Raw genomic sequence first — 23,981 nt, 5'->3', positions numbered from 1 at the left:
TGAGGGACTGCAGTGTTTTTTTATTGCAAGGGGGTCACATTAGAATCAAACAAACTCCAACCACAAACCTCCAGAGAAGCTGTTTGGCCTGCGACAAACTCCTGCATTTCAGTAGCAGCTCTCTGTGGAAACCTTAACAAAACGATCAGCAGGGCTGCAGAAAGAGGCATGGACCCTCGCAGCGGAGAGGGAGATGGGGGTGGGGGGGGGGGGGGGGGTTATAAACAGGTGGAACTGGTCTTGAATGTTTGGTGAATGTTGGCCGTCCTGTTGGACCTCACTGGGCACCACTGTCTCACCCGCTGGCACAGGGAAGGAGCTGATCCTCTCTCGGTGTGTCTGCAGTCAGCGACATTGCCCTGGGACCTCAGTCCTGCGCGGTCCATATTCCGCAGTTTCTTGTGGACTTGTCAAACATATTCAACTGTTTTCTATCCCCCCTCAATGAGTTTTCCCAAGCCCTGCCAGTCACGGAACCGCTGATCCAACACATGGGAACGTCAGCCTTCCGATTCTGCACAACGGGATTGGCTCACTGTGGGGGGCGGTGCTCAGGACCGCAGCAGGTGAGATCGGCCACCTCAGCACACACTGGCACGGGTCCTGGGCTCTTCCTGCGGGGCTCAAGAGTATTTCACCCCCGAGCCTTCCGTCACCATAACCCTTGTCACCTGCGCCTGGCTGGCTTAGGTCCCGATCTTCGAGGTGCCCCTGTGCAGGGTGCGATTGGTTGGGCCCAGAGGGGTGAGCTGGGCTGCCATTGGTTAGGTCTGGACAAAAAAAATAAAATGCGGATGGGTTTAAATTGGCTGCCGAGGGCCACTGCCAGTTCCAGCCTGCAGGGCATCCAATAAATAAGGAGGGGGTGGGGAGGGAGGGCCGTGCCCAGGTTGGATGGCATCACTAGTCAGACAGGTGGGGTCGAAGGGGATGGCAGGTATCTCCTAGGCAGGGACTGACTGTGGCAGCAGTGCTTGGGGTGAAGGGTTACTCAGCAGGGGCAATCGGCATTCATTGAAGATGCCCCATGTGGGGAGACCAGCTCAGCCCACCCTGACCCCCCCCCCCCCCCCTCCCTCCCTCTCCCCCGGGTCTCCTACAGGCCGCCGGGAGACTTGAAGAGATCGGGAATGTCACTGTCCAGTTTGCTGATCACCTTGTAGATGGGCTTCTTCCAGGACGGATCAGTGTCCCTCCCCTTCACGATGGCGTCGAAGAACTCGTGCAGGGTGGCGTGGGACACCTGCAGGAACTTGTCAGGTACCTGCTGACACAGATCGATTAACAAGATGAAGGAACTGCTTCTCCCTGAGAGAGACCCCCCCCCCCCCTCCCCCAGCCTCTGGCTCCTGCTGGTGGGCTGCCCTGCGCGCGAGAGGCGTGATCCTCCTATTCGACTGCGGGGGGCATCGCAGTCCAGCCGGGGATGGAACCTGGGGATTTCCTGCTCTGACGCGGGTGGGTTCCAGGCTGACGTTTCCCACTGAGGGAGTGCTGTACCAACAACAACTTGCATTGCTGTAGTGTCTTCCATGACCACCAGATGCCCTGAAGCACTTTCCAGCCAACTAAGCACTTCCTTAAAGTGCCGTCGTCGCTGTTTGTGCACAGCAAGATCCCACAGACAGCAATGTGATAATGACCCAGATCATCTGTTTCTAGTGCTGGATCATAGGATGTGGGTTGAGGGATAAATATCGGCCCCAGGACACCAGGGAGAACCCCCCACCACCCCGCCCAGGAGTCTCCCAGCGTCCTGAGCCTTCGTTCCTCCTGCAACCAAAACCACCAGAAAAAAAAACAGAGTAACTCGGCTTTTGTCACATTTGGCTTTCTGTGGGATCTTGCTGTGCTTCAGATTGGTCGCCAATTATTTTACCTTTAACTTCAGCCCCGTTTCAGGAACCGTAACCTCCTTCCCCCAACTCCCATTCACTGTTACCACGAGACTGTTCCAGCGCTAGTTGGGACGGGGAACGGTGGGTTGCTACAATTGGCCTCAGTAGGCCCGGGTTGGAAAGAGGCAATCAAAAGCAGTCTTGATTTGTTCCCCAATCCCTACCTTTGCTGCTCCCCAGAAGAGTAGACAGTCTCCGCCAGGGCCTCTGGATGTGTAATTCCCTGTCCTGCCACTAGAAGCTGGACTGAGTCTCCGGCCTGAGCTTCCCTGTCCAGTGGGAGGCTCTTGGGCCCTTCATTGGAAATGGCATGGAAGATGGCAAGAGTCAGGAGCAGGGGCCAGGACGGTTTGGGAATGAACGGGCCATTCTCGCCTCACCTGAACCAGGTGACACCCCAAGAGGCAGTTCCGCATACCTCAAGCCTGGGGTCCCACTGCGATCGGAGGCCCCTGCAGTGAAGCAAGGCAGGACTTCTGGCTTCCTATTCTCAAAGGAAACAAAGCCTTGCAAGGCCTCGAGCTACCAAGGGCTTGACTGGGCCAGGCCGAGGGCTCGGGCCTACCAAATCTGGAGGCCCTGAAGCCTGGTTACTAGGCAACCAGCCGTCCCACTGAAACGAATGTCCTGGGAGAGCTCCAATTAAGGCCCTGCCTCGTACCTCAAACTCGCTGGACTTGTTGAAATGTTGGTTTAAGGTGCGGAACAGGTCAGAGTCCCGGTTCACGATGAGCTGCTCCGAGCTGCTCGCCCCCTCATTCTGCGCCTGGCGGGCAAACTTCTCCACTTGGATGTAGAAGAACTCCCGGAAGTTGCTGAACCATTTGATCAGCTGAGAGGTGATGCAGCGGTTAAACTGGGGAAGGAAAGAAAGGAGGAGACAAGAGTTCACAGCAGCCTGTCGCAATGTGCGTTCTGTTCCCAACGTTCCCTAGGGACAGAGCCCAGCAATGCTCGGGGAAACTCCAACCCACATGGGGCAGGGACTGAGATCCCAACTGGACTCCTGCTGGGCTCCAAGGACACTTAGAAAAATTCAAGGTAATCAGGCAGAGTCAACATGGTTTTGTGAAAGGGAAATCATGTTTAACCAATTTATTGGAGTTCTTTGAAGAAGTAACATGTGCTGTGGATAAAGGGGAACCAGTGGATGTACTGTACTTAGATTTCCAGAAGGCCTTTGATAAGGTGCCACATCAAAGGTTATTGTGGAAAATAAAATCTCATGGTGTAGGGGTAACATATTGGGATGGATAAAGGATTGGTTAGCTAACATGAAACAGAGAGTAGGCATAAAAAGTAGGGCGGCACAGTGGCGCAGTGGTTAGCACTGCAGCCTCACAGCTCCAGCAACCCGGGTTCGATTCTGGGTACTGCCTATGCGGAGTTTGCAAGTTCTCCCTGTGTCTGCGTGGGTTTCCTCCGGGTGCTCCGGTCTCCTCCCACAGCCAAAAGACTTGCAGGTTGATAGGTAAATTGGCCATTGTAAATTGCCCCTAGTGTAGGTAGGTGGTAGGGGAATTGAGGGGATGTGGTAAGAATATGGGATTAATGTAGAATCAGTATAAATGGGTGGTTGATGGTCGGCAGACTCGGTGGGCCGAAGGGCCTGTTTCAGTGCTGTATCTCTAAATAAATAAATGTACAGGGAGACCACATTTGGAGTACTGTGTACAGTATTGGTCTCCTTATTTAAGGAAGGATGCAAATGCATTGGAAGCAGTTCAGAGAAGGTTTACTAGACTAATACCTTACGAGGAAAGGTCGGACAGACTAGGCTTGTATCTGCTGGAGTTTAGAAGAGTAAGAGGTGACTTGATCGGAAGATATCAGATCCTGAGGGGTCTTGACAGACCCCAGATGTGGAAAGGATGTTTCCTCTTGTGGGAGAATCTAGAACTAGGGGTCACTGTTTAAAAATAAGGGGTCGCCCATTTAAGACAGAGATGAGGAGAATTTATTTTCTCTGAGGGTCGTGAATCTTTGGAACTCTCTTCCTCAAAAGGCGGTGGAAGCAGAGTCTTTGAATATTTTTAAGGCAGAGGTAGATAGATTCTTGATAGGCAAGGGGGGTGAAAGGTTATTGGGGGGAGGTGGAAATGTGCAGTCAAGGGGACAATCTGATCAGCCATAATCTTGTTGAATGGCAGAGCAGGCTCGAGGGGCTGTGGCCTACTCCTGCTCCTAACTCATAAGTTTGTATGTAAATCCGGGCCATCAAACACTCCCAGGGCGGTGCAGCACAGGGTTAGATACAGAGTAAAGCTCCCTCTACACTGTCCCCATCAAACACTCCCAGGACAGGTACAGCACGGGGTTAGATACAGAGTAAAGCTCTCTCTACACAGAAGAAAGAAAAAAAGGGTTAGATGCAGAGTAAAGCTCCCTCTATACAGTCCCATCAAACACTCCTCGGGTAGGTACAACTTGTACAGTTATATAAAAAGGAAGGGAGTAGCTAAAATAAATGTTGTCACTTCGAGGATGAAACTGGGGAATTAATAATGCGAAACAAGGAAATGGCAGAGACTTTGATCAAGTATTTTGTATCCGTCTTCACAGAAGACACATAAAACAATCACTATCACTAAAGAAAATGTACTAGGAAAACTACTGGGTCCAAAGGCTGACAAGTCCGCTGGACCTGATGGCCTGCATCCTAGGGTCTTTAAAGAAGTGGCTGCAGAGATAGTGGATGGATTGGTTTTAATCTTCCAAAATTCCCTAGATTCTGGAAAAGTCCCAGCAGATTGGAAAACTGCAAATAGAACATCTCTATTCAAGAAAGGAGGGAGACTGAAAGCAGGAAACTATAGGCCAGTTAGTCTAACATCTGTCATTGGGAAAATGCTAGAATCCATTAATAAGGAAGTAGTACCAGGACATTTAGAAAATCATAATACAATCAGGCAGAGCCAACATGGACTCGATGTGGGGCACAGAGGATGATCTTGATTCCATCGCCAGTGAGGTGGTGGAGTCCCTCGTGCCTCCCACCGAGTCTCCTCTCATCCCCACGGCGGAACTCCGGGATTTCCTCGCGGCTTGCAGGGTTTACCGCAATAAAGTTCAGCTGGCCCTTGGCCAAATCTAGCGCTCATCATCCGGTCCATCCGTGCCACCCTCAAGAAAGCGGGCAAGGATGCGGGCGTGAAACTGGTTGAGAGGCGCCGTTTTAATGTGTTCCTCAATGGGTTGCTGGGGGAGTGGAGGGCCAGGTGCATTTCCACTCCCTCCTCACAGTGAGGTGTTGGTGACAGTTTTTAAGTACCTTTGACATGAAGATAACCAAAGCCAGCCTCAACATCAATGGCAGCAGAGGGTCTCACCGCAGATTTCACAATCTGAGTCCTCAGGGAAGGGAGATACGCGGTGAGCTTTCTGCAGGAAACCCACACCGTTCCGGGAGACGAAGCCACCTGGCTCCTGGAGTGGCAGGGTGGGGTCTACACGAGTCACCTCACCCCTATTTCTGTTGGCCCCGACTTTTCAGCCGGAGATCTTAGGGGTCAAGGAGCTAGTGCTGGGCCGCTTGCTCCACCTTGCCGTTCGCCTGGGTAGTGTGCCGCTCCACTTTGTGAACGTGTACACACCCAGGCCCGGCGCGTTGCAAGCGCGCTTCTTTGAAGAAGTGTCCGCTCTCTTGAGCTCCATCGATAGCGGCGAGTGCATCATCGTCGGGGGAGGATTTTAACTGCACCCTCGAGGTGAGGGATCGCTCTGGTCCCCAGCGTGGCCAGGCGTCGGTGGAGAAGTTGAGGGGACTGATCAACTTCCTCAACTTGGTGGATGTCAGGCGGAATCTCCATCCCGACTCCAGCGCCTTCACGTGGAGGTCTGGAGGAGGAGGGTCGTAAATCGACCGCCTCTACTTTTCGCAGGCGTACGTCTCCCATTGTCTCGTCGGCCTCCATGCAGCTGGTGCCGTGCTCGGACCACCGCCTGGTGTGGGCGGAGTTCACTCCGCACCGCACGCGGGCGGGGTCCGTGTACTGGCACTTTAACAACCGGCTGCTGGAGGACGAGCGATTCTAGGACTCGCTCCATCGATTCTGGGCTGACTGGAGAAGGTAGCAGGGGGGACTTCCCCTCCTTGAGGCTATGGTGGGATGTGGGCAAGACTCACATGTGTCTTCTGTCAGGAGTACGCGATGGGGTCGATCAAGAGGCAAGAAGCGAGATTGGGCACCTAGAGAGGGAGGTGCTCGACTTGGAGTCCCGCCCTGTGGCAGGCATACAAAGAGAAGAAGGGTGCGCTGAGGGACCTGCAGCTCATAGGGTCCCGAGGTGCGTACGTGAGGTCGTGGATCCAGATCCTGGAAGATTTGGACCACGCCTCGCCCTTCTTCTACTCGCTGGAAATATGGCGGGGGGTCCGTAAGCAGCTCGTTGAGCTGCTGGCTGATGACGGATCCTCCATCACGGATCCGGAGGGAATGGGCCTCCTGGTCCGGACTTATTACAGTACGTTGTTCTCTCCGGATCCGTCCAGCGAGGACGCGTGCAGTTTTTTGGGAGGACCTGCCGAAGGTCAGCCCGGAGGGCACCGAAGGATTGGAGGCTCCGCTCACGTTGGCGGAGCTGACTGGCGCCCTCCACCAGCTCTCGAGGGGCAAACCCCCAGGGTTGGATGGGTTGACCGTGGAGTTCCTCAGGGCATTTGGGACGTCCTGGGGGACGATTACACACGGGTCCTGGGGGAAAGCCTGACGACTGGGGAGATGCCCCTCTCGTGGCGCAGGGCGGTCATCGTCCTGCTGCCGAAGAGGCGCGATCTCTGACTACTTAAAAACTGGCGCCCGGTTTCCCTCCTCAGCACGGATTTTAAGATCTTTGCCCGGGCTATGTCTACCCGCCTGGGCTCCGTGCTGGCCCACATGATCCACCCCGACCAGTCCTACACGGTCCCGGGCCGGTCCATCCAGGACAACATCCACCTGGTCCGGGCCCTGATCCATCTTTCCCAGAGGACTGGTCAGTCGGTCGCCTTTCTCTCCCTCAATCAGGAGAAGGCGTTCGACAGAGTGGATCACGAATACCTTTTCGGGACTCTGCGCGCTTTCGGACTCGGGCCGCATTTTGTGGCCCGGGTCCGACTTTTATATGCCGCCGCAGAGTGTCTAGTCAAAGTTAACGGGTCCTTGACGGCGCCCCTTCGCTATGGAAGAGGAGTGCGTCAGGGATGCCCCATGTCCGGCCAATTGTATACCATCTGCGTGGAGCCGTTCCTGTGCCTGCTTCGCAGGAGGTTGACGGGATTGGCTCTGCGCGAGCCTGCTCAGGGTGCTTTCCTACAGGGGCCGAGCGCTGGTCATAAACCAACTGGTGGCCTCAATGCTGTGGTACCGGTTGGTCACTTTGGCCCTGCCGCCTACATTTACCACCAAGATCCAGAAGAAACTCGTTGATTTCTTCTGGGGCAAGAGGCAGCACAGTGGCGCAGTGGTTAGCACCGCAGCCTCACAGCTCCAGCGACCCAGGTTCGATTCTGGGTACTGCCTGTGTGGAGTTTGCAAGTTCTCCCTGTGTCTGTGTGGGTTTTCGCCGGGTGCTCTGGTTTCCTCCCACAGCCAAAGACTTGCAGGTTGATAGGTAAATTGGCCATTATATAAAATTGCCCCTAGTATAGGTAGGTGGTAGGGGAATATAGGGACAGGTGGGGATCTGGTAGGAATATGGGATTAGTGTAGGATTAGTACAGATGGGTGGTTGATGGTCGGCACAGACTTGGTGGGCCAAAGGGCCTGTTTCAGTGCTTTATCTCTAAATAAAAATAAATAGAAACACTAGGTCTCTGCCGCGATCCTAAGTCTCCCGATCGAGGAGGGCGGCCAGTCGCTGGTGTGTGTCCGCACCCAGGCTGCGACTCTCCGTGTTCGGGCCCTGCAGAGATACCCGTACGTCGAGCGTCCTCCCAGATGGTGTGCGCTGGCAACGTATTTTTTCCGCCAGTGTCACTGCCATCAAGACAACATGCAGCTCCCGGTGGAGTCCGTTAGCCGTGCCACTCTGAGGGAGTTGCCTGTCTTTTACTGGGATCTATTCAGAGTCTGGAACATGGTCGCCTCAAGTCCGGGCGGCTGACTCCCGGGTCAGACTGGTGGGCGGAGGAGTAGCCAAAGCTCCCGGGTGGCGAGGGGGCTCGGGAGTGCAGAGTGTTCCCGGCAGAGCTGACTCCCGCTCGGCCGGAACTGCTCATCGGACTCAGGCCCCAAAACCCTCCTCGGGAGCCAGTCCTGCACAACCCGAGCCGCCTCTCGGAAATGCCCTCCGTGCCATTCCAATCGGCGCGGAGGGGTTTCCTGTACGGGCTGCTCCTGCACACTCTCCACTTCCTCGGCCTCGTCAGCTGGCCGGACACGCCCTGGCGGTCCGCGTTGCCATCTGGCGGCGAGGGGGAAACCCCGATGGAGGTCTCTGTATGCAGGAGTCCTCCCCCTTTTCATCGGGGACCTGGGGTGGAGGGTGTTGCACAGGGCAGTCCCGTGCAACAGACTTTTAAGTAGGTTCACGGACTCCCAGACCGCCTGTACTTTCTGCAGCCTGGACGAGACAGTGTTCCATGTATATATGGAGTGTGCGAGTTTGCAGTCCGTTTGCGTATTTGAAGGGGCTGCTCCTCAAGTTCTGGCTGCACTTCAGCCCCACGCTCCTGATCTTTGGGCACCCGGTGCGGAGGGGCTTGGGCCGGAAGGAGGATCTCCTCGTCGGTCTGCTCCTGGGCCTGGCCAAGGTGGCAATTCACAGGTCCAGGCTGCGGGCCGTCAGGGGGTCCGTCCTCCCCGATTGCCTGCCCCTCTTCCGCGGTTACGTTCACGCCCGGGTGTCCCTGGAGAAGGAGCATGCGGTGTCCGCCGGTACGCTTGAGGCCTTCCGCGACCGGTGGGCTCCGCAGGGACTGGAGTGGATTGTCGACGCCGAGAATTTTAATTTGAGTTTTTGGTTTATTTATCTGTTTTTAATGAAGTTTTATACAATGCATATAAAGGGGGCCTGGGGAATAAAGGCCCTCGCAAAACAAGAAATTTAAAAAAAACAGGTTAGTTACGGAGTAAAAAGAAAAAAAAATGAGGTTAGATATCAGAAGAGAAAAAAAACAGGTTAAATACAGAGTAAAGCACCCTCTGTACTATTGGTTACAGTAAATCCTCACCTTTTAAAAAATTTATTCATTGGCAGGATGTGGGCATTACCAATGCGCCCAGCATTTATTGCCCATCCCTAATTGCCCTTGAGAAGGTGGTGGTGAGCTGCCTTCTTCAACCGCTGCAGTCCGTGTGGGGTAGGTACACCCACAGTGCTGTTAGGGAGGGAGTTCCAGGATTTTGACCCAGCAACAGTGAAGTAACAGTGATATAGTTCCAAGTCAGGATGGTGTGTGACTTGGAGGGGAACTTGAAGGTGGTGGTGTTCCCATGCGTCTGCTGCACTTGTCCTTCTAGTTGGTAGAGGTCACGGGTTTGGAAGGTGCTGTCGAAGGAGCCTTGGCGAGTTGCTGCAGTGCATCTTGTAGATGGTACACACTGCTGCCACTGTGCGTCAGTGGTGGAGGGAGTGAATGTTTGTAGATGGGGTGCCAATCAAGCGGGCTGCTTTGTCCTGGATGGTGTCGAGCTTCTTGAGTGTTGTTGGAGCTGCACCCATCCAGGCAAGTGGAGAGTATTCCATCACACTCCTGACTTGTGCCTTGTAGATGGTGGACAGGCTTTGGGGAGTCAGGAGGTGAGTTACTCGCTGCAGAATTCCTAAACTCTGACCTGCTCTTGGAGCCACGGTATTTACGTGGCTGGTCCAGTTTCTGGTCAATGGTAACCCCCAGAATGTTGACAGTGGGGGATTCAGTGATGGTAATGCTGTTGAATGTCAAGGGAAGATGGTTAGATTCACTCTTGTTGGAGATGGTCATTGCCTGGCACTTGTGTGGCGCGAATGTTACTTGACACTGGAAAATGGTTGGGCCGAAGACACTGCTCTAAGGAACTCCTGCAGTTAGTGGCCAACAGTGTAAGAACCCACCCATGTACTGCCTAACCCTGCCCTCTACCCCCTCACCTTAACGTCAGGAAAGTAGGTTTTGAGCGTGTTGGAGCTGGGGTACCTGCTGTAGAAGAAGATCAGTTTGGCTTTCTTCAGGTGCCCGGGAGACAGCCCTTCCTGAGCATCCATTAAAGAAAGGTACGAAGAAATAAATGATACACAAACAAACTCGGAGGGGCTGTGGGGGGTACCAGCCCTGCCCACCCTCACCCCCCCCCCCCCCCCCCACTCCAGCAAGCCTGTAGACCCATCGGCCTGCCAATCCCGCAACCGGTTCTGAGCCCTATTTTGAGCACGTACCCTAGTTTAGAGCACTACATTGAGCGTATACAGGTTCTGATCCCTATACTGCATGTACCCCAATTCCAATCCCTGTTTGGACAAGTTAGGTGAGTGAGTGGGCAAATGCATGGCAGATGCAGTTTAACGTGGATTAATGTGAGGTTTGGTTGTAAAAACAGAAAGGCAGATTATTATCTGAATGGTGATAGATTGGGAAAGGGGGAGCTACAACGAGACCAGGGTGTCCTTGTACGCCAGTCGCTGAAAGCAAGCAGTTAGGATGGCGAATGGTATGTCGGCCTTCATTGCAAGAGGATTTGAGTACAGGAGAAAGGATGTCTTACTGCAGTTATACAGGGCCTTGGTGAGACCACATCTGGAGTATTGTGTGCAGTTTTGGTCTCCTTATCTGAGGAAGGATGTTCCTGCCATGGAGGAAGTGCAAAGATTTACTCGGCTGATTCATGGGATGGCAGGATTGACGCATGATGAGAGATTGAGTTGACTAGGCCTATATTCACTAGTGTTTAGAAGAATGAGAGGGGATCTCATAGAAACCTATAAAATTCTAACAGGACTGGACAGGCTAGATGCAGAGAGGATGTTCCCAATGGCTGGGGAGTCCAGAACCTGGGGTCACAGTCCCAAGATACGGGGTATGCCATTTAGAACCGAGATGAGGAGAAATGTCTTCACTCAGAGGGTGGTGAATCTGTGGAATTCTCTACCGCAGAAGGCAGTGGAGGCCATTAAATATATTCAAGAAGGAGACAGATAAATTTCTTAATGCCAAAGGGATCAAGGGATATGGGGAGAAAGCGGGAACAGGGTACTGAATTAGACGATCAGCCATGATTTTTTTAGAATGGTGAGCAGGCTCAAAGGGCCTATTTTCTATGTTTTGGAGAATGCCTAAGTGAGTCCTCACTCTCCGATTTCTGTTATTCTATATATAAACAACTCGAACCCCTCGATTAGATTCCAGCCTGTAACTCACTCCCAGGTATCTCGTATTCTATATATAAACCACCCGAACCCCTCGATTAGATTCCAGTCTGTAACTCACTCCCGGGTATCTGGTATTCTATATATAAACCCCCCCGAACCCCTCAATTAGATTCCAGTCTGTAACTCACTCCCGGGTATCTGTTATTCCATATATAAACCACCCGAACCCCTCAATTAGATTCCAGTCTGTAACTCACTCCCGGGTATCTGTTATTCTATATATAAACACCCAGAACCCCTCGATTAGATTACAGTCTGCAACTCACTCCCGGGTATCTGTTATTCTATATATAAACCACCCGAACCCCTCGATTAGATTCCAGTCTGTAACTCATTCCCGGGTATCTGTTATTCTATATGTAAACACTCTGACCCCCTGATTAGGTTCCCCCTGTATTCTAATCCACGGAAGGATACTGCGTCAGCTCCGTACACCTGTACATCAGCCCCATCTGGGAGGTCGAGACTTTCAGACTTTGTGACCGGCAACCCCTTGGCTGAGCTGTGGGCATCCCTGGGGGAAGAGGTTCTCACCCTGAACCCGAGGAAATCGCTAAAAACCTCGGGAGGTGGGTGCTCCCTGCAGGCGAGCATGGCCGGCAAGGCGTAGACCACTGAGGGTGGAAGGGCGGACCGCTGGTAGCTGCACCCAGGGGCAGGGGCACACCTGGGGGTTCCTGCTCTGGCCGATCCGGCCAGGGACTCTTCGGGGCAGCAGCTCCGGGCGACAGGCAGCAGAGCCTCCACTTGGGACCCCGGGGCGGGCGCCCAATGCCCGTTCCTGCCAAGGAAGGCTGGCCCTGGGCACGGCAGAGACTGGGTGCCTGGGGGGTGGGTCACCCGCAGGGCTGGCAGGTCCTGAGCAGCCTGGACGTAGAGCCCGGGGGCCAGCATCTTGACCACTGTGTCCACCACCCGGACCACCGCCCTGCCCAGCTCCTCCTTCAGGGCCTGTGCCAGCTGCCTGCCCCCTTGAGCCTGTGGCCCGGCCCCCCGGCCCACACCCAGGCCCACAGGCCCCCTGGCTCGGCTGATCCGGCCCTGCAGCTGCTGGATCTGCCGCCTCATGGCTTCCAGCTGCCGCTTCAGCCGCCGCCGCTCCCCCTCCCTCCTGGCCCGGCCCGGGCTGGCACTGACAGGTCGGAGGACTCCTCCCGCCGCGCTCTCCTCTCGGAACCTCTTGACCCGCAGCGGCTCCTCGTCAAATCTGACCGCCTCAAGATGGCCGCCGCCGCGGGACGGCATCTCGCGGTCTGTCCACCTGCTTCTCCTCTCGCCGCCGCCTCCCTTATCCGCCGGGCTCAAACTCCACAAGGTACCGCGGGCCTCTCCCGGCAGCTGCCGCTCCCCGGCGCCGGTCTCCGCCTTCCTCAGCAAGCTGGCTACCGGGGAGGCACTGGGTCCGTCCCGGTAACATTTCCCCCGGCTCCGCAGCAACAACTCGCACAGGGCGGCCGGCCCCACCCCGGAATCTTCCATTGCCCAGCGGCTCAAGAGGGGGGAGCAGGGAGGGGGTCTGCAGGGAGTGGTCGGGCTGCAAACAGTGGGTTCCGCTGGTTCCCCCCTCCGCCAGCCAGGGGTGAGCTGCGCCGTAGCGGTCAGAGGTCAGGGTGGGACATCAATCCACAGGAGCTGCAAAGGACAGAAGGATTAAATTACAATCTGCGACACAAACCCCGGGATTAAATTACAATCTGAGAAACAAACCCCGGGATTAAATTACAATCTGAGACACAAACCCCGGGATTAAATTACAATCTGAGACACAAACCCCGGGATTAAATTACAATCTGAGACACAAACCCCGGGATTAAATTACAATCTGAGACACAAACCCCGGGATTAAATTACCAATCTGAGACACAAACCCCGGGATTAAATTACAATCTGAGACACAAACCCCGGGATTAAATTACAATCTCAGACACAAACCCCGGGATTAAATTACAATCTGAGACACAAACCCCGGGATTAAATTACAATCTGAGACACAAACCCCGGGATTAAATTACAATCTCAGACACAAACCCCGGGATTAAATTACAATCTGAGAAACAAACCCCGGGATTAAATTACAATCTCAGACACAAACCCCGGGATTAAATTACAATCTCAGACACAAACCCCGGGATTAAATTACAATCTCAGACACAAACCCCGGGATTAAATTACAATCTCAGACACAAACCCCGGGATTAAATTACAATCTCAGACACAAACCCCGGGATTAAATTACAATCTCAGACACAAACCCCGGGATTAAATTACAATCTCAGACACAAACCCCGGGATTAAATTACAATCTCAGACACAAACCCCGGGATTAAATTACAATCTCAGACACAAACCCCGGGATTAAATTACAATCTCAGACAAAAACCCGGGATTAAATTACAATCTCAGACACAAACCCCGGGATTAAATTACAATCTCAGACACAAACCCCGGGATTAAATTACAATCTCAGACACAAACCCCGGGATTAAATTACAATCTCAGACACAAACCCCGGGATTAAATTACAATCTCAGACACAAACCCCGGGATTAAATTACAATCCGAGAAACAAACACCGGGATTAAATTACAATCTCAGACACAAACCCCGGGATTAAATTACAATCTCAGACACAAACCCCGGGATTAAATTACAATCTCAGACACAAACCCCGGGATTAAATTACAATCTCAGACACAAACCCCGGGATTAAATTACAATCTCAGACACAAACCCCGGGATTAAATTACAATCTCAGACACAAACCCCGGGATTAAATTACAATCCGAGAAACAAACACCGGGATTAAATTACAATCCGAGAAACAAACCCCGGGATTAAATTACAATCCGAGACACAAACCCCGGGATTGAATTACAATCCGAGACACAAACCCCGAGATTGAATTACAATCCGAGACACAAACCCCGGGATTGAATTACAATCCGAGACACAAACCCCGGGATTGAATTACAATCTGAGACACAAACCCCGGCATTGAATTACAATCTGAGAAACAAACCCCGGCATTGAATTACAATCTGAGAAACAAACCCCGGGATTGAATTACAATCCGAGACACAAACCCCGGGATTGAATTACAATCCGAGACACAAACCCCGGGATTAAATTACAATCCGAGAAACAAACCCCGGGATTAAATTACAATCCGAGACACAAACCCCGGGATTGAATTACAATCTGAGAGACAAACCCCGGGATGGAATTACAATCTGAGAGACAAACCCCGGCATTGAATTACAATCTGAGACACAAACCCCGGGATTAAATTACAATCTGAGAAACAAACTCCGGGAACCCCGGGATTGAATTACAATCAGAGAAACAAACCCCGGGATTAAATTACAATCTGAGAAACAAACTCCGGGAACCCCGGGATTGAATTACAATCAGAGAAACAAACCCCGGGATTAAATTACAATCCGAGAAACAAACCCCGGGATTAAATTACAATCCGAGACTCAAACCCCGGGATTAAATTACAATCCGAGAAACAAACCCCGGGATTAAATTACAATCCGAGACACAAACCCCGGGATTAAATTACAATCCGAGACACAAACCCCGGGATTACATTACAATGGGAAACAAACCCCGGCATTAAATTGCAATCTGAGACACAAACCCCGGGATTAAATTACAATCTGAGACACAAACCCCGGGATTAAATTACAATCTGAGACACAAACCCCGGGATTGAATTACAATCTGAGACACAAACCCCGGGATTGAATTACAATCCGAGAAACAAACCCCGGGATTAAATTACAATCCGAGACACAAACCCCGGGATTAAATTACAATCCGAGAAACAAACCCCGGGATTAAATTACAATCTGAGACACAAACCCCGGGATTAAATTACAATCCGAGACACAAACCCCGGGATTAAATTACAATCTGAGACACAAACCCCGGGATTAAATTACAATCTGAGACACAAACCCCGGCATTTAATTACAATCTGAGAATCAAACCCCGGGATTAAATTACAATCTGAGACACAAACCCCGGGATTAAATTACAATCTGAGACACAAACCCCGGCATTAAATTACAATCTGAGAAACAAACCCCGGCATTAAATTGCAATCTGAGACACAATCCCCGGGATTAAATTACACTCTGAGACACAAATTCCACAGTTAAATTACAATCTGAGGCTCCAACTCTGGGATTAAATTACAATCTGAGACACAAATTCCGGGATTAAATTACAATCTGAGACACAAACCCCGGGATTGAATTACAATCTGAGAGACAAACCCCGGCATTGAATTACAATCTGAGAGACAAACCCCGGCATTGAATTACAATCTGAGAGACAAACCCCGGCATTGAATTACAATCTGAGCCACAAACCCCGGAATTGAATTACAATCTGAGAAACAAACCCCGGGATTAAATTACAATCCGAGACACAAACCCCGGGATTAAATTACAATCCGAGACACAAACCCCGGGATTAAATTACAATCAGAGAAACAAACCCCGGGATTAAATTACAATCCGAGACACAAACCCCGGGATTAAATTACAATCTGAGACACAAACCCCGGGATTGAATTACAATCTGAGACACAAACCCCGGGATTGAATTACAATCTGAGAGACAAACCCCGGCATTGAATTACAATCTGAGAGACAAACCCCGGGAGTGAATTACAATCTGAGAGACAAACCCCGGGATTGAATTACAATCTGAGCCACAAACCCCGGGATTGAATTACAATCTGAGAAACAAACCCCGGGATTAAATTACAATCAGAGACACAAACCCCGGGATTAAATTACAATCCGAGAAACAAACCCCGGGATTAAATTACAATCCGAGACACAAACCCCGGGATTAAATTACAATCTGAGACACAAACCCCGGCATTAAATTACAATCTGAGAAACAAACCCCGGGATTAAATTACAATCTGAGACACAAATTCCGTGATTAAATTACAATCTGAGACACAAACCCCAGGATTAAATTACAATCTGAGACACAAACCCCAGGATTGAATTACAATCTGAGACACAAACCCCGGGATTAAATTACAATCTGAGCCACAAACCCCGGGATTGAATTACAATCTGAGAAACAAACCCCGGGATTAAATTACAATCCGAGACACAAACCCCGGGATTAAATTACAATCCGAGAAACAAACCCCGGGATTAAATTACAATCCGAGACACAAACCCCGGGATTAAATTACAATCTGAGACACAAACCCCGGGATTAAATTACAATCTGAGACACAAACCCCGGGATTAAATTACAATCTGAGACACAAATTCCGTGATTAAATTACAATCTGAGACACAAACCCCAGGATTAAATTACAATCTGAGACACAAACCCCAGGATTGAATTACAATCTGAGAAACAAACCCCGGGATTAAATTACAATCCGAGAAACAAACCCCGGGATTAAATTACAATCTGAGAAACAAACCCCAGGATTAAATTACAATCTGAGACAGAAACCCCGGGATTAAATTACAATCTGAGACACAAACCCCGGGATTAAATTACAATCCGTGAAACAAACCCCGGGATTAAATTACAATCTGAGACACAAACCCCGGGATTAAATTACAATCTGAGACACAAACCCCGGGATTAAATTACAATCTGAGACACAAACCCCGGGATTAAATTACAATCCGTGAAACAAACCCCGGGATTAAATTACAATCTGAGACACAAACCCCGGGATTAAATTACAATCTGAGACACAAACCCCGGGATTAAATTACAATGAGAAACAAACCCCGGCATTAAGTTGCAATCTGAGACACAAACCCCGGGATTAAATTACTGTCTGAGACAGAAACCTTGGGATTAAATTTCAATCAGAGAAACAAACCCCGGGATTAATTTACAATCTGAGACTCAAACCCTGGGATTAAATTACAATCTGAGACACAAACCCCTGGATTAAATTACAATCTGAGACACAAATTCCAGGGTTAAATTACAATCTGAGGCTCCAACTCCGGGATTAAATTACGATCTGAGGCTCAAACTCCGGGATTGAATTACAATCTGAGGCTCCAACTCCGGGATTAAATTACAATCTGAGGCTCAAACTCCGGGATTAAATTACAATCTGAGGCTCAAACTCCGGGATTAAATTACAATCTGAGGCTCAAACTCCGGGATTAAATTACAATATGAGGCTCAAACTCTGGGATTAAATTACAATATGAGGCTCAAACTCTGGGATTAAATTACAGTCTGAGGCTCAAACTCTGGGATTAAATTACAGTCTGAGACACAAACTCCGGGATTTAATTACAGTCTGAGACACAAGCTCCAGGGATTAAATTACAGTCTGTGGCTCAAACTCCAGGGATTAAATTACAGTCTGAGACACAAACTCCAGGGATTAAATTACAGTCTGAGACACAAACTGTTTTACCTTAGGTTGCGGAGCACAGGCAGCTTGTCATCCTGTGATACACAGTCAGACCTGCATGTGACAATATTAACATGGACTAGTACATGGACAATGGTGTTTGAAGAATGAACAAGTCTGCCAGTTTAGCTGATTCAGATGGTCACGCTCTTTATTTGGAGCGTTGCTAAAATTAGATCTCCTCTGGGAACATTCCAAACATTCATGTTAACCCTTGTAACAAACACTGGCAATTTAAGAGTCTACACACACACATTTTAAATGAATTTATCAATCAGTTTTATATACAAATCTCATGGTGCTCTGTTGCTGTAATTAACACACTGCCAGTCAGAAACTGACCACTTCCTCACTGCCGGGCTGAAATTGAGCACTGTGACAGTGCCGAGATGGACTGTAACTGACCACTGCCTCAGTGACGGGCCGAACTGAAACTGACCACTTTCTCAGTGCTGGGCTGAAACTGACCACTGCCTCAGGGCCAGGCTGAAACTGACCACTGCCTCTGTACTAGGCTGGGCTGAAGCTGACCACTGTGTCAGTACAAAGCTAGACTGTAACTGACCACTTTCTCAGTGCTGTGCTGAACTGAAACTGACCACTGCCTCAGTACCAGTCCCGGCTGAAACTGACCACTATCTCAGTGCTGGGTTGAAACTGACCACTGCCTCAGTGCCGGGCCGGGCTGAAACTGACCACTGTGTCAGTACAAAGCTAGACTGTAACTGACCACTATCTCAGTGCTGGGTTGAAACTGACCACTGCCTCAGTGCCGGGCCGGGCTGAAACTGACCACTATCTCAGTGCTGGGTTGAAACTGACCACTGCCTCAGTGCCGGGCCGGGCTGAAACTGACCACTATCTCAGTGCTGGGTTGAAACTGACCACTGCCTCAGTGCCGGGCCGGGCTGAAACTGATCACTGCCTCAGTACCAGTCCCGGCTGAAACTGACCACTATCTCAGTGCTGGGTTGAAACTGACCACTGCCTCAGTGCCGGGCCGGGCTGAAACTGACCACTATCTCAGTGCTGGGTTGAAACTGACCACTGCCTCAGTGCCGGGCCGGGCTGAAACTGACCACTGCCTCAGTGCCAGGCCGGGCTGAAACTGACCACTGCCTCAGTGCCGGGCCGGGCTGAAACTGACCACTGCCTCAGTGCCAGTCCCGTCTGAAACTGACCACTAGCTCAGTGCTGGGTTGAAACTGACCACTGCCTCAGTGCCGGGCCGGGCTGAAACTGACCACTGCCTCCGGGCCGGGCTGAAACTGACCACTGCCTCAGTACTAGGCTGGGCTGAAACTGACCACTGCCTCCGGGCCGGGCTGAAACTGACCACTGCCTCAGTACTAGGCTGGGCTGAAACTGACCACTGCCTCAGGGCCAGGCCGGGCTAAAACTCTGCGTCAGTGCTGAGCGGACTGAAACTGACCAGTGCATGGATTTACAAAAGAGAAATCATGCTTGACAAATCTACTGGTATTTTTTGATGTTGTATGAGTAGAATGGATAAGGGAGAACCAGTGGATGGTGGCGTGTTTGGACTTTCAGAAAGCTTTCGATAAGGTCCCACATAAGAGATTAGCGTGCAAAATTAAAGCACATGGTTTTGAGCATAAGGTACTGAAATGGATAGAGAACTGGTTGGCAGACAGGAAAGAAAAAGTAGGAATAAACGGGTCTTTTTCCGAGTGGCAGGCAGTGACTAGTAGGGTACCGCAGGGATCAGTGCTAGGACCCCAGCTATTCACAATATATATTAATGATTTAGATGAGGGAATTAAATGTAATATATCCAAGTTTGCAGATGACACAAAGCTGGGTGGGAGGGTGAGCTGTGAGGAGGATGCAGAGAAGCTCCAGTGTGATTTGGACAGGTTGAGTGAGTGGGCAAATACATGGTAGATGCAATATAATGTGGATAAATGTGAGGTTATCCACTTTGGTGGCAAAAACAGAAAGGCAGATTATTATCTGAAGGGTGATAGATTAGGAAAGGGGGAGGTGCAGCGAGACCTGGGTGCCCTTGTGCACCAGTCGCTGAAATTAAGTATGGCTGTGCAGCAGGCAATTAAGAAAACAAATGGAATGTTGACCTTCATAGCGAGAGGATTCAAGTACAGGAGCAAGGATGTCTTGCTGCAATTATACAAGGCCTTGGTGAGGCCACATCTGGAGTATTCTTGCTATGGACGGAGTGCAGCGAAAGTTCACCAGACTGATTCCTGGGACTGGACAGACTAGATGCAGGAAGGAAGATCCCGATGGCAGGGAATCCAGGACCAGGGGTCACAGTCTAAGGATTAGGGGTAAACCATTTAGGACTGAGATGAGGAGAGATTTCTTCACCCAGAGAGTGGTGAACATGTGGAATTCGCTACCACAGAAAGCAGTTGAGGCCAAATCATTAACTATATTCAAGAAAGAGTTAGATATAGTTCTTAAGGCTAAAGGAATCAAGGGAGACAGGGAGAAAGCGGGAACAGGGTACTGAGTTTGGACGATCAGCCTTGATCGTATTGAATGGCGGTGCGGGCTCGAAGGGCCGAATGGCCTACTCCTGCTCCTATTTTCTATGTTTAATGCCTCAGTTCCGAGCCGGGATGAAAGTGACCACTGCCTCAGTGTCGGGCTGGGCTGAAACTGCCCACTGCCTCAGTGTCGGGCTGAAAACTGACCACTGCCTCAGTGTCGGACTGAAAACTGACCACTGCCTCAGTGTCGGACTGAAAACTGACCACTGCCTCAGTGTCGGGCTGGGCTGAAAACTGCCCACTGCCTCAGTTCCGAGCCGGGATGAAAGTGACCACTGCCTCAGTGTCGGGCTGGGCTGAAACTGACCACTGCCTCAGTGTCGGACTGAAACTGACCACTGCCTCAGTGTCAGGCCGGGCTGTAACTGCCCACTGCCTCAGTGTCAGGCCGGGCTGTAACTGCCCACTGCCTCAGTGTCGGACTGAAAACTGCCCACTGCCTCAGTGTCGGGCCGGGCTGTAACTGCCCACTGCCTCAGTGTCGGAATGAAAACTGACCACTGCCTCAGTGTCGGACTGAAAACAGCCCACTGCCTCAGTGTCGGAATGAAAACTGACCACTGCCTCAGTGTCGGAATGAAAACTGACCACTGCCTCAGTGTCGGACTGAAAACTGCCCACTGCCTCAGTGTCGGACTGAAAACTGACCACTGCCTCAGTGTCAGGCCGGGCTGTAACTGCCCACTGCCTCAGTGTCGGACTGAAAACTGCCCACTGCCTCAGTGTCGGGCCGGGCTGTAACTGCCCACTGCCTCAGTGTCGGAATGTTAACTGACCACTGCCTCAGTGTCGGAATGAAAACTGACCACTGCCTCAGTGTCGGAATGAAAACTGACCACTGCCTCAGTGTCGGGCCGGGCTGTAACTGCCCACTGCCTCAGTGTCGGACTGAAAACTGACCACTGCCTCAGTGTCGGACTGAAACTGACCACTGCCTCAGTGTCAGGCCGGGCTGTAACTGCCCACTGCCTCAGTGTCGGACTGAAAACTGACCACTGCCTCAGTGTCGGAATGAAAACTGACCACTGCCTCAGTGTCGGGCCGGGCTGTAACTGCCCACTGCCTCAGTGTCGGACTGAAAACTGACCACTGCCTCAGTGTCGGAATGAAAACTGACCACTGCCTCAGTGTCGGGCTGGGCTGTAACTGCCCACTGCCTCAGTGTCGGACTGAAACTGACCACTGCCTCAGTGTCGGACTGAAAACTGCCCACTGCCTCAGTGTCGGACTGAAACTGACCACTGCCTCAGTGTCGGACTGAGAACTGACCACTGCCTCAGTGTCGGACTGAGAACTGACCACTGCCTCAGTGTCAGGCCGGGCTGTAACTGCCCGCTGCCTCAGTGTCGGACTGAAAACTGACCACTGCCTCAGTGTCGGACTGAAACTGACCACTGCCCACTGCCTCAGTGTCGGAATGAAAACTGACCACTGCCTCAGTGTCGGAATGAAAACTGACCACTGCCTCAGTGTCGGAATGAAAACTGACCACTGCCTCAGTGCCGGGCTGGGCTGAAAACTGACCACTGCCTCAGTGTCGGACTGAAACTGACCACTGCCTCAGTGCCGGGCTGGGCTGAAAACTGACCACTGCCTCAGTGTCGGACTGAAACTGTGCACTGCCTCAGTTTCGGGCCAGACTGAAACTGACCACTGCCTCAGTGCCAGATGAAACTGACCACTGTCTCAGTGCCCCGGGCTGGGCTGAAAACTGACCACTGCCTCAGTGTCAGGCTGGGCTGAAAACTGACCACTGCCTCAGTGTCGGGCTGGGCTGAAAACTGACCACTGCCTCAGTGTCGGGCTGGGCTGAAAACTGACCACTGCCTCAGTGCCGGGCCAGACTGAAACTGTGCACTGCCTCAGTGTCGGGCCAGACTGAAACTGACCACTGCCTCAGTGCCAGATGAAACTGACCACTGCCTCAGTGCCAGACCGAGCTGTAACTGACCACTGCCTCAGGGCTGGGAAGTAAATAACCACTGTCTCAGTGCCCGACGGGGCTGAAAGTGACCACTGCCTCAGTGTCGGACTGAAACTGACCACTGCCTCAGTGTCGGGCCAGACTGAAACTGACCACTGCCTCAGTGCCAGATGAAACTGACCACTGCCTCAGTGCCGGACTGAAACTGACCACTGCTTCAATACCGGCTGAAACTGACCACTACCTCAGTGCCAGACCGAGCTGTAACTGACCACTGCCTCAGGGCCGGGAAGTAAATGACCACTGTCTCAGTGCCCGACGGGGCTAAAAGTGACCACTGCCTCAGTGTCGGACCAGGCTGTAACTGACCACTGCCTCAGGGCTGGGAAGTAAATGACCACTGTCTCAGTGCCCGACGGGGCTAAAAGTGACCACTGCCTCAGTGCCGGACCAGGCTGTAACTGACCACTACCTCAGTGCCAGACCGGGATGTAACTGACCAATGCCTCAGTGCTGGGCCAGACTGTTACTGACCACTGCCTCAGTGCCATACTGGGCTGAAACTGACCACTGCCTCAGTGCCAGTCCAGGCTGCAATTGACCACTACCTCAGTGCCTTTCCGGGCTGAGACTGACCAGTGCCTCAGTGCCAGACCGGGCTGTGACTGACCACTGCCTCGGGGCCGGACCGGGCTGGGACTGACCACCGCCTCGGGGCCGGACCGGGCTGGGACTGACCACCGCCTCGGGGCCGGACCGGGCTGGGACTGACCACCGCCTCGGGGCCGGACCGGACCGGGCTGGGACTGACCACCGCCTCGGGGCCGGACCGGGCTGGGACTGACCACCGCCTCGGGGCCGGACCGGACCGCGCTGGGCTGGGACTGACCACCGGCTCGGGGCCGGACCGGACCGGGCTGGGACTGACCACCGCCTCGGGGCCGGACCGGACCGGGCTGGGACTGACCACCGCCTCGGGGTCGGACCGGACCGGGCTGGGACTGACCACCGCCTCGGGGTCGGACCGGACCGGGCTGGGACTGACCACCGCCTCGGGGTCGGACCGGACCGGGCTGGGACTGACCACCGCCTCGGGGCCGGACCGGGCTGGGACTGACCACCGCCTCGGGGCCGGACCGGGCTGGGACTGACCACCGCCTCGGGGCCGGACCGGACCGGGCTGGGACTGACCACCGCCTCGGGGCCGGACCGGGCTGGGACTGACCACCGCCTCGGGGTCGGACCGGACCGGGCTGGGACTGACCACCGCCTCGGGGCCGGACCGGGCTGGGACTGACCACCGCCTCGGGGCCGGACCGGACCGGGCTGGGACTGACCACCGCCTCGGGGCCGGACCGGGCTGGGACTGACCACCGCCTCGGGGTCGGACCGGACCGGGCTGGGACTGACCACCGCCTCGGGGTCGGACCGGACCGGGCTGGGACTGACCACCGCCTCGGGGCCGGACCGGACCGGGCTGGGACTGACCACCGCCTCGGGGCCGGACCGGGCTGGGACTGACCACCGCCTCGGGGTCGGACCGGACCGGGCTGGGACTGACCACCGCCTCGGGGTCGGACCGGACCGGGCTGGGACTGACCACCGCCTCGGGGCCGGACCGGGCTGGGACTGACCACTGTGCTCAGATTTGTCAGGCTGCAGGTTTGGAATTAATAAATAGGTGGCTGGCTCCCCCAGGACCATCCGTCTGAACTGAACTGTGGTGAAACCACCCCATTGAAACACTGTTAAGTTATTGAACCTGTTCCTTGTTTCCTCTTCACCTTGACCGCTGCCTTTGTGCCGCTGCCCGCCGCCGCAGCCTGTCCCTTTAAGAGATGATTGACAGCGGCGGCGGGCACCAC

General features: G+C 52.7%; 1 protein-coding gene across 4 annotated transcripts; it reads right to left on the bottom strand.

Annotated features, from left to right (window-relative positions):
- LOC137356039 (prospero homeobox protein 1-like) lies at positions 1-23,981 on the bottom strand. 4 transcript variants are annotated; one of them, XM_068021770.1, is made up of 6 exons: positions 23,879-23,970; positions 17,662-17,712; positions 11,643-12,857; positions 9,951-10,052; positions 2,560-2,754; positions 1-1,267 (listed from the first exon to the last, which is right to left on the bottom strand). In XM_068021770.1, exons 3-6 carry the CDS (start codon positions 12,702-12,704, stop codon positions 1,097-1,099), a joined length of 1,530 nt encoding a protein of 509 aa, XP_067877871.1. In that variant the 5' UTR covers positions 12,705-12,857; positions 17,662-17,712; positions 23,879-23,970; the 3' UTR covers positions 1-1,096. The 4 variants fall into 4 exon arrangements, with proteins under 4 accessions (XP_067877871.1, XP_067877870.1, XP_067877873.1 ...); XM_068021769.1 differs by lacking the exon at positions 17,662-17,712 and having other exon boundaries at positions 23,879-23,981; XM_068021772.1 differs by lacking the exon at positions 17,662-17,712 and having other exon boundaries at positions 1-1,264; positions 23,879-23,981.

This window comes from Heterodontus francisci, chromosome 44 (genome assembly GCF_036365525.1).
Source record: "Heterodontus francisci isolate sHetFra1 chromosome 44, sHetFra1.hap1, whole genome shotgun sequence".
NCBI classification, from domain to species: domain Eukaryota; kingdom Metazoa; phylum Chordata; class Chondrichthyes; order Heterodontiformes; family Heterodontidae; genus Heterodontus; species Heterodontus francisci.
Note: the sequence above shows the minus strand (reverse complement) of the source record. Positions and strands in the feature narration are given on the sequence as shown.

Coding starts and splice junctions, on each gene's coding strand:
- LOC137356039 (XM_068021769.1), bottom strand. CDS start 12,704: ATGGAAGATTCCGGGGTGGGGCCGGCCGCCCTGTGCGAGTTGTTGCTG. Junction 10,053..11,642: donor AGGTGTACGGAGCTGACGCA/GTATCCTTCCGT, acceptor ATGGATGCTCAG/GAAGGGCTGTCTCCCGGGCA. Junction 2,755..9,950: donor CCTACTTTCCTGACGTTAAG/GTGAGGGGGTAG, acceptor TTCCTTCCCCAG/TTTAACCGCTGCATCACCTC.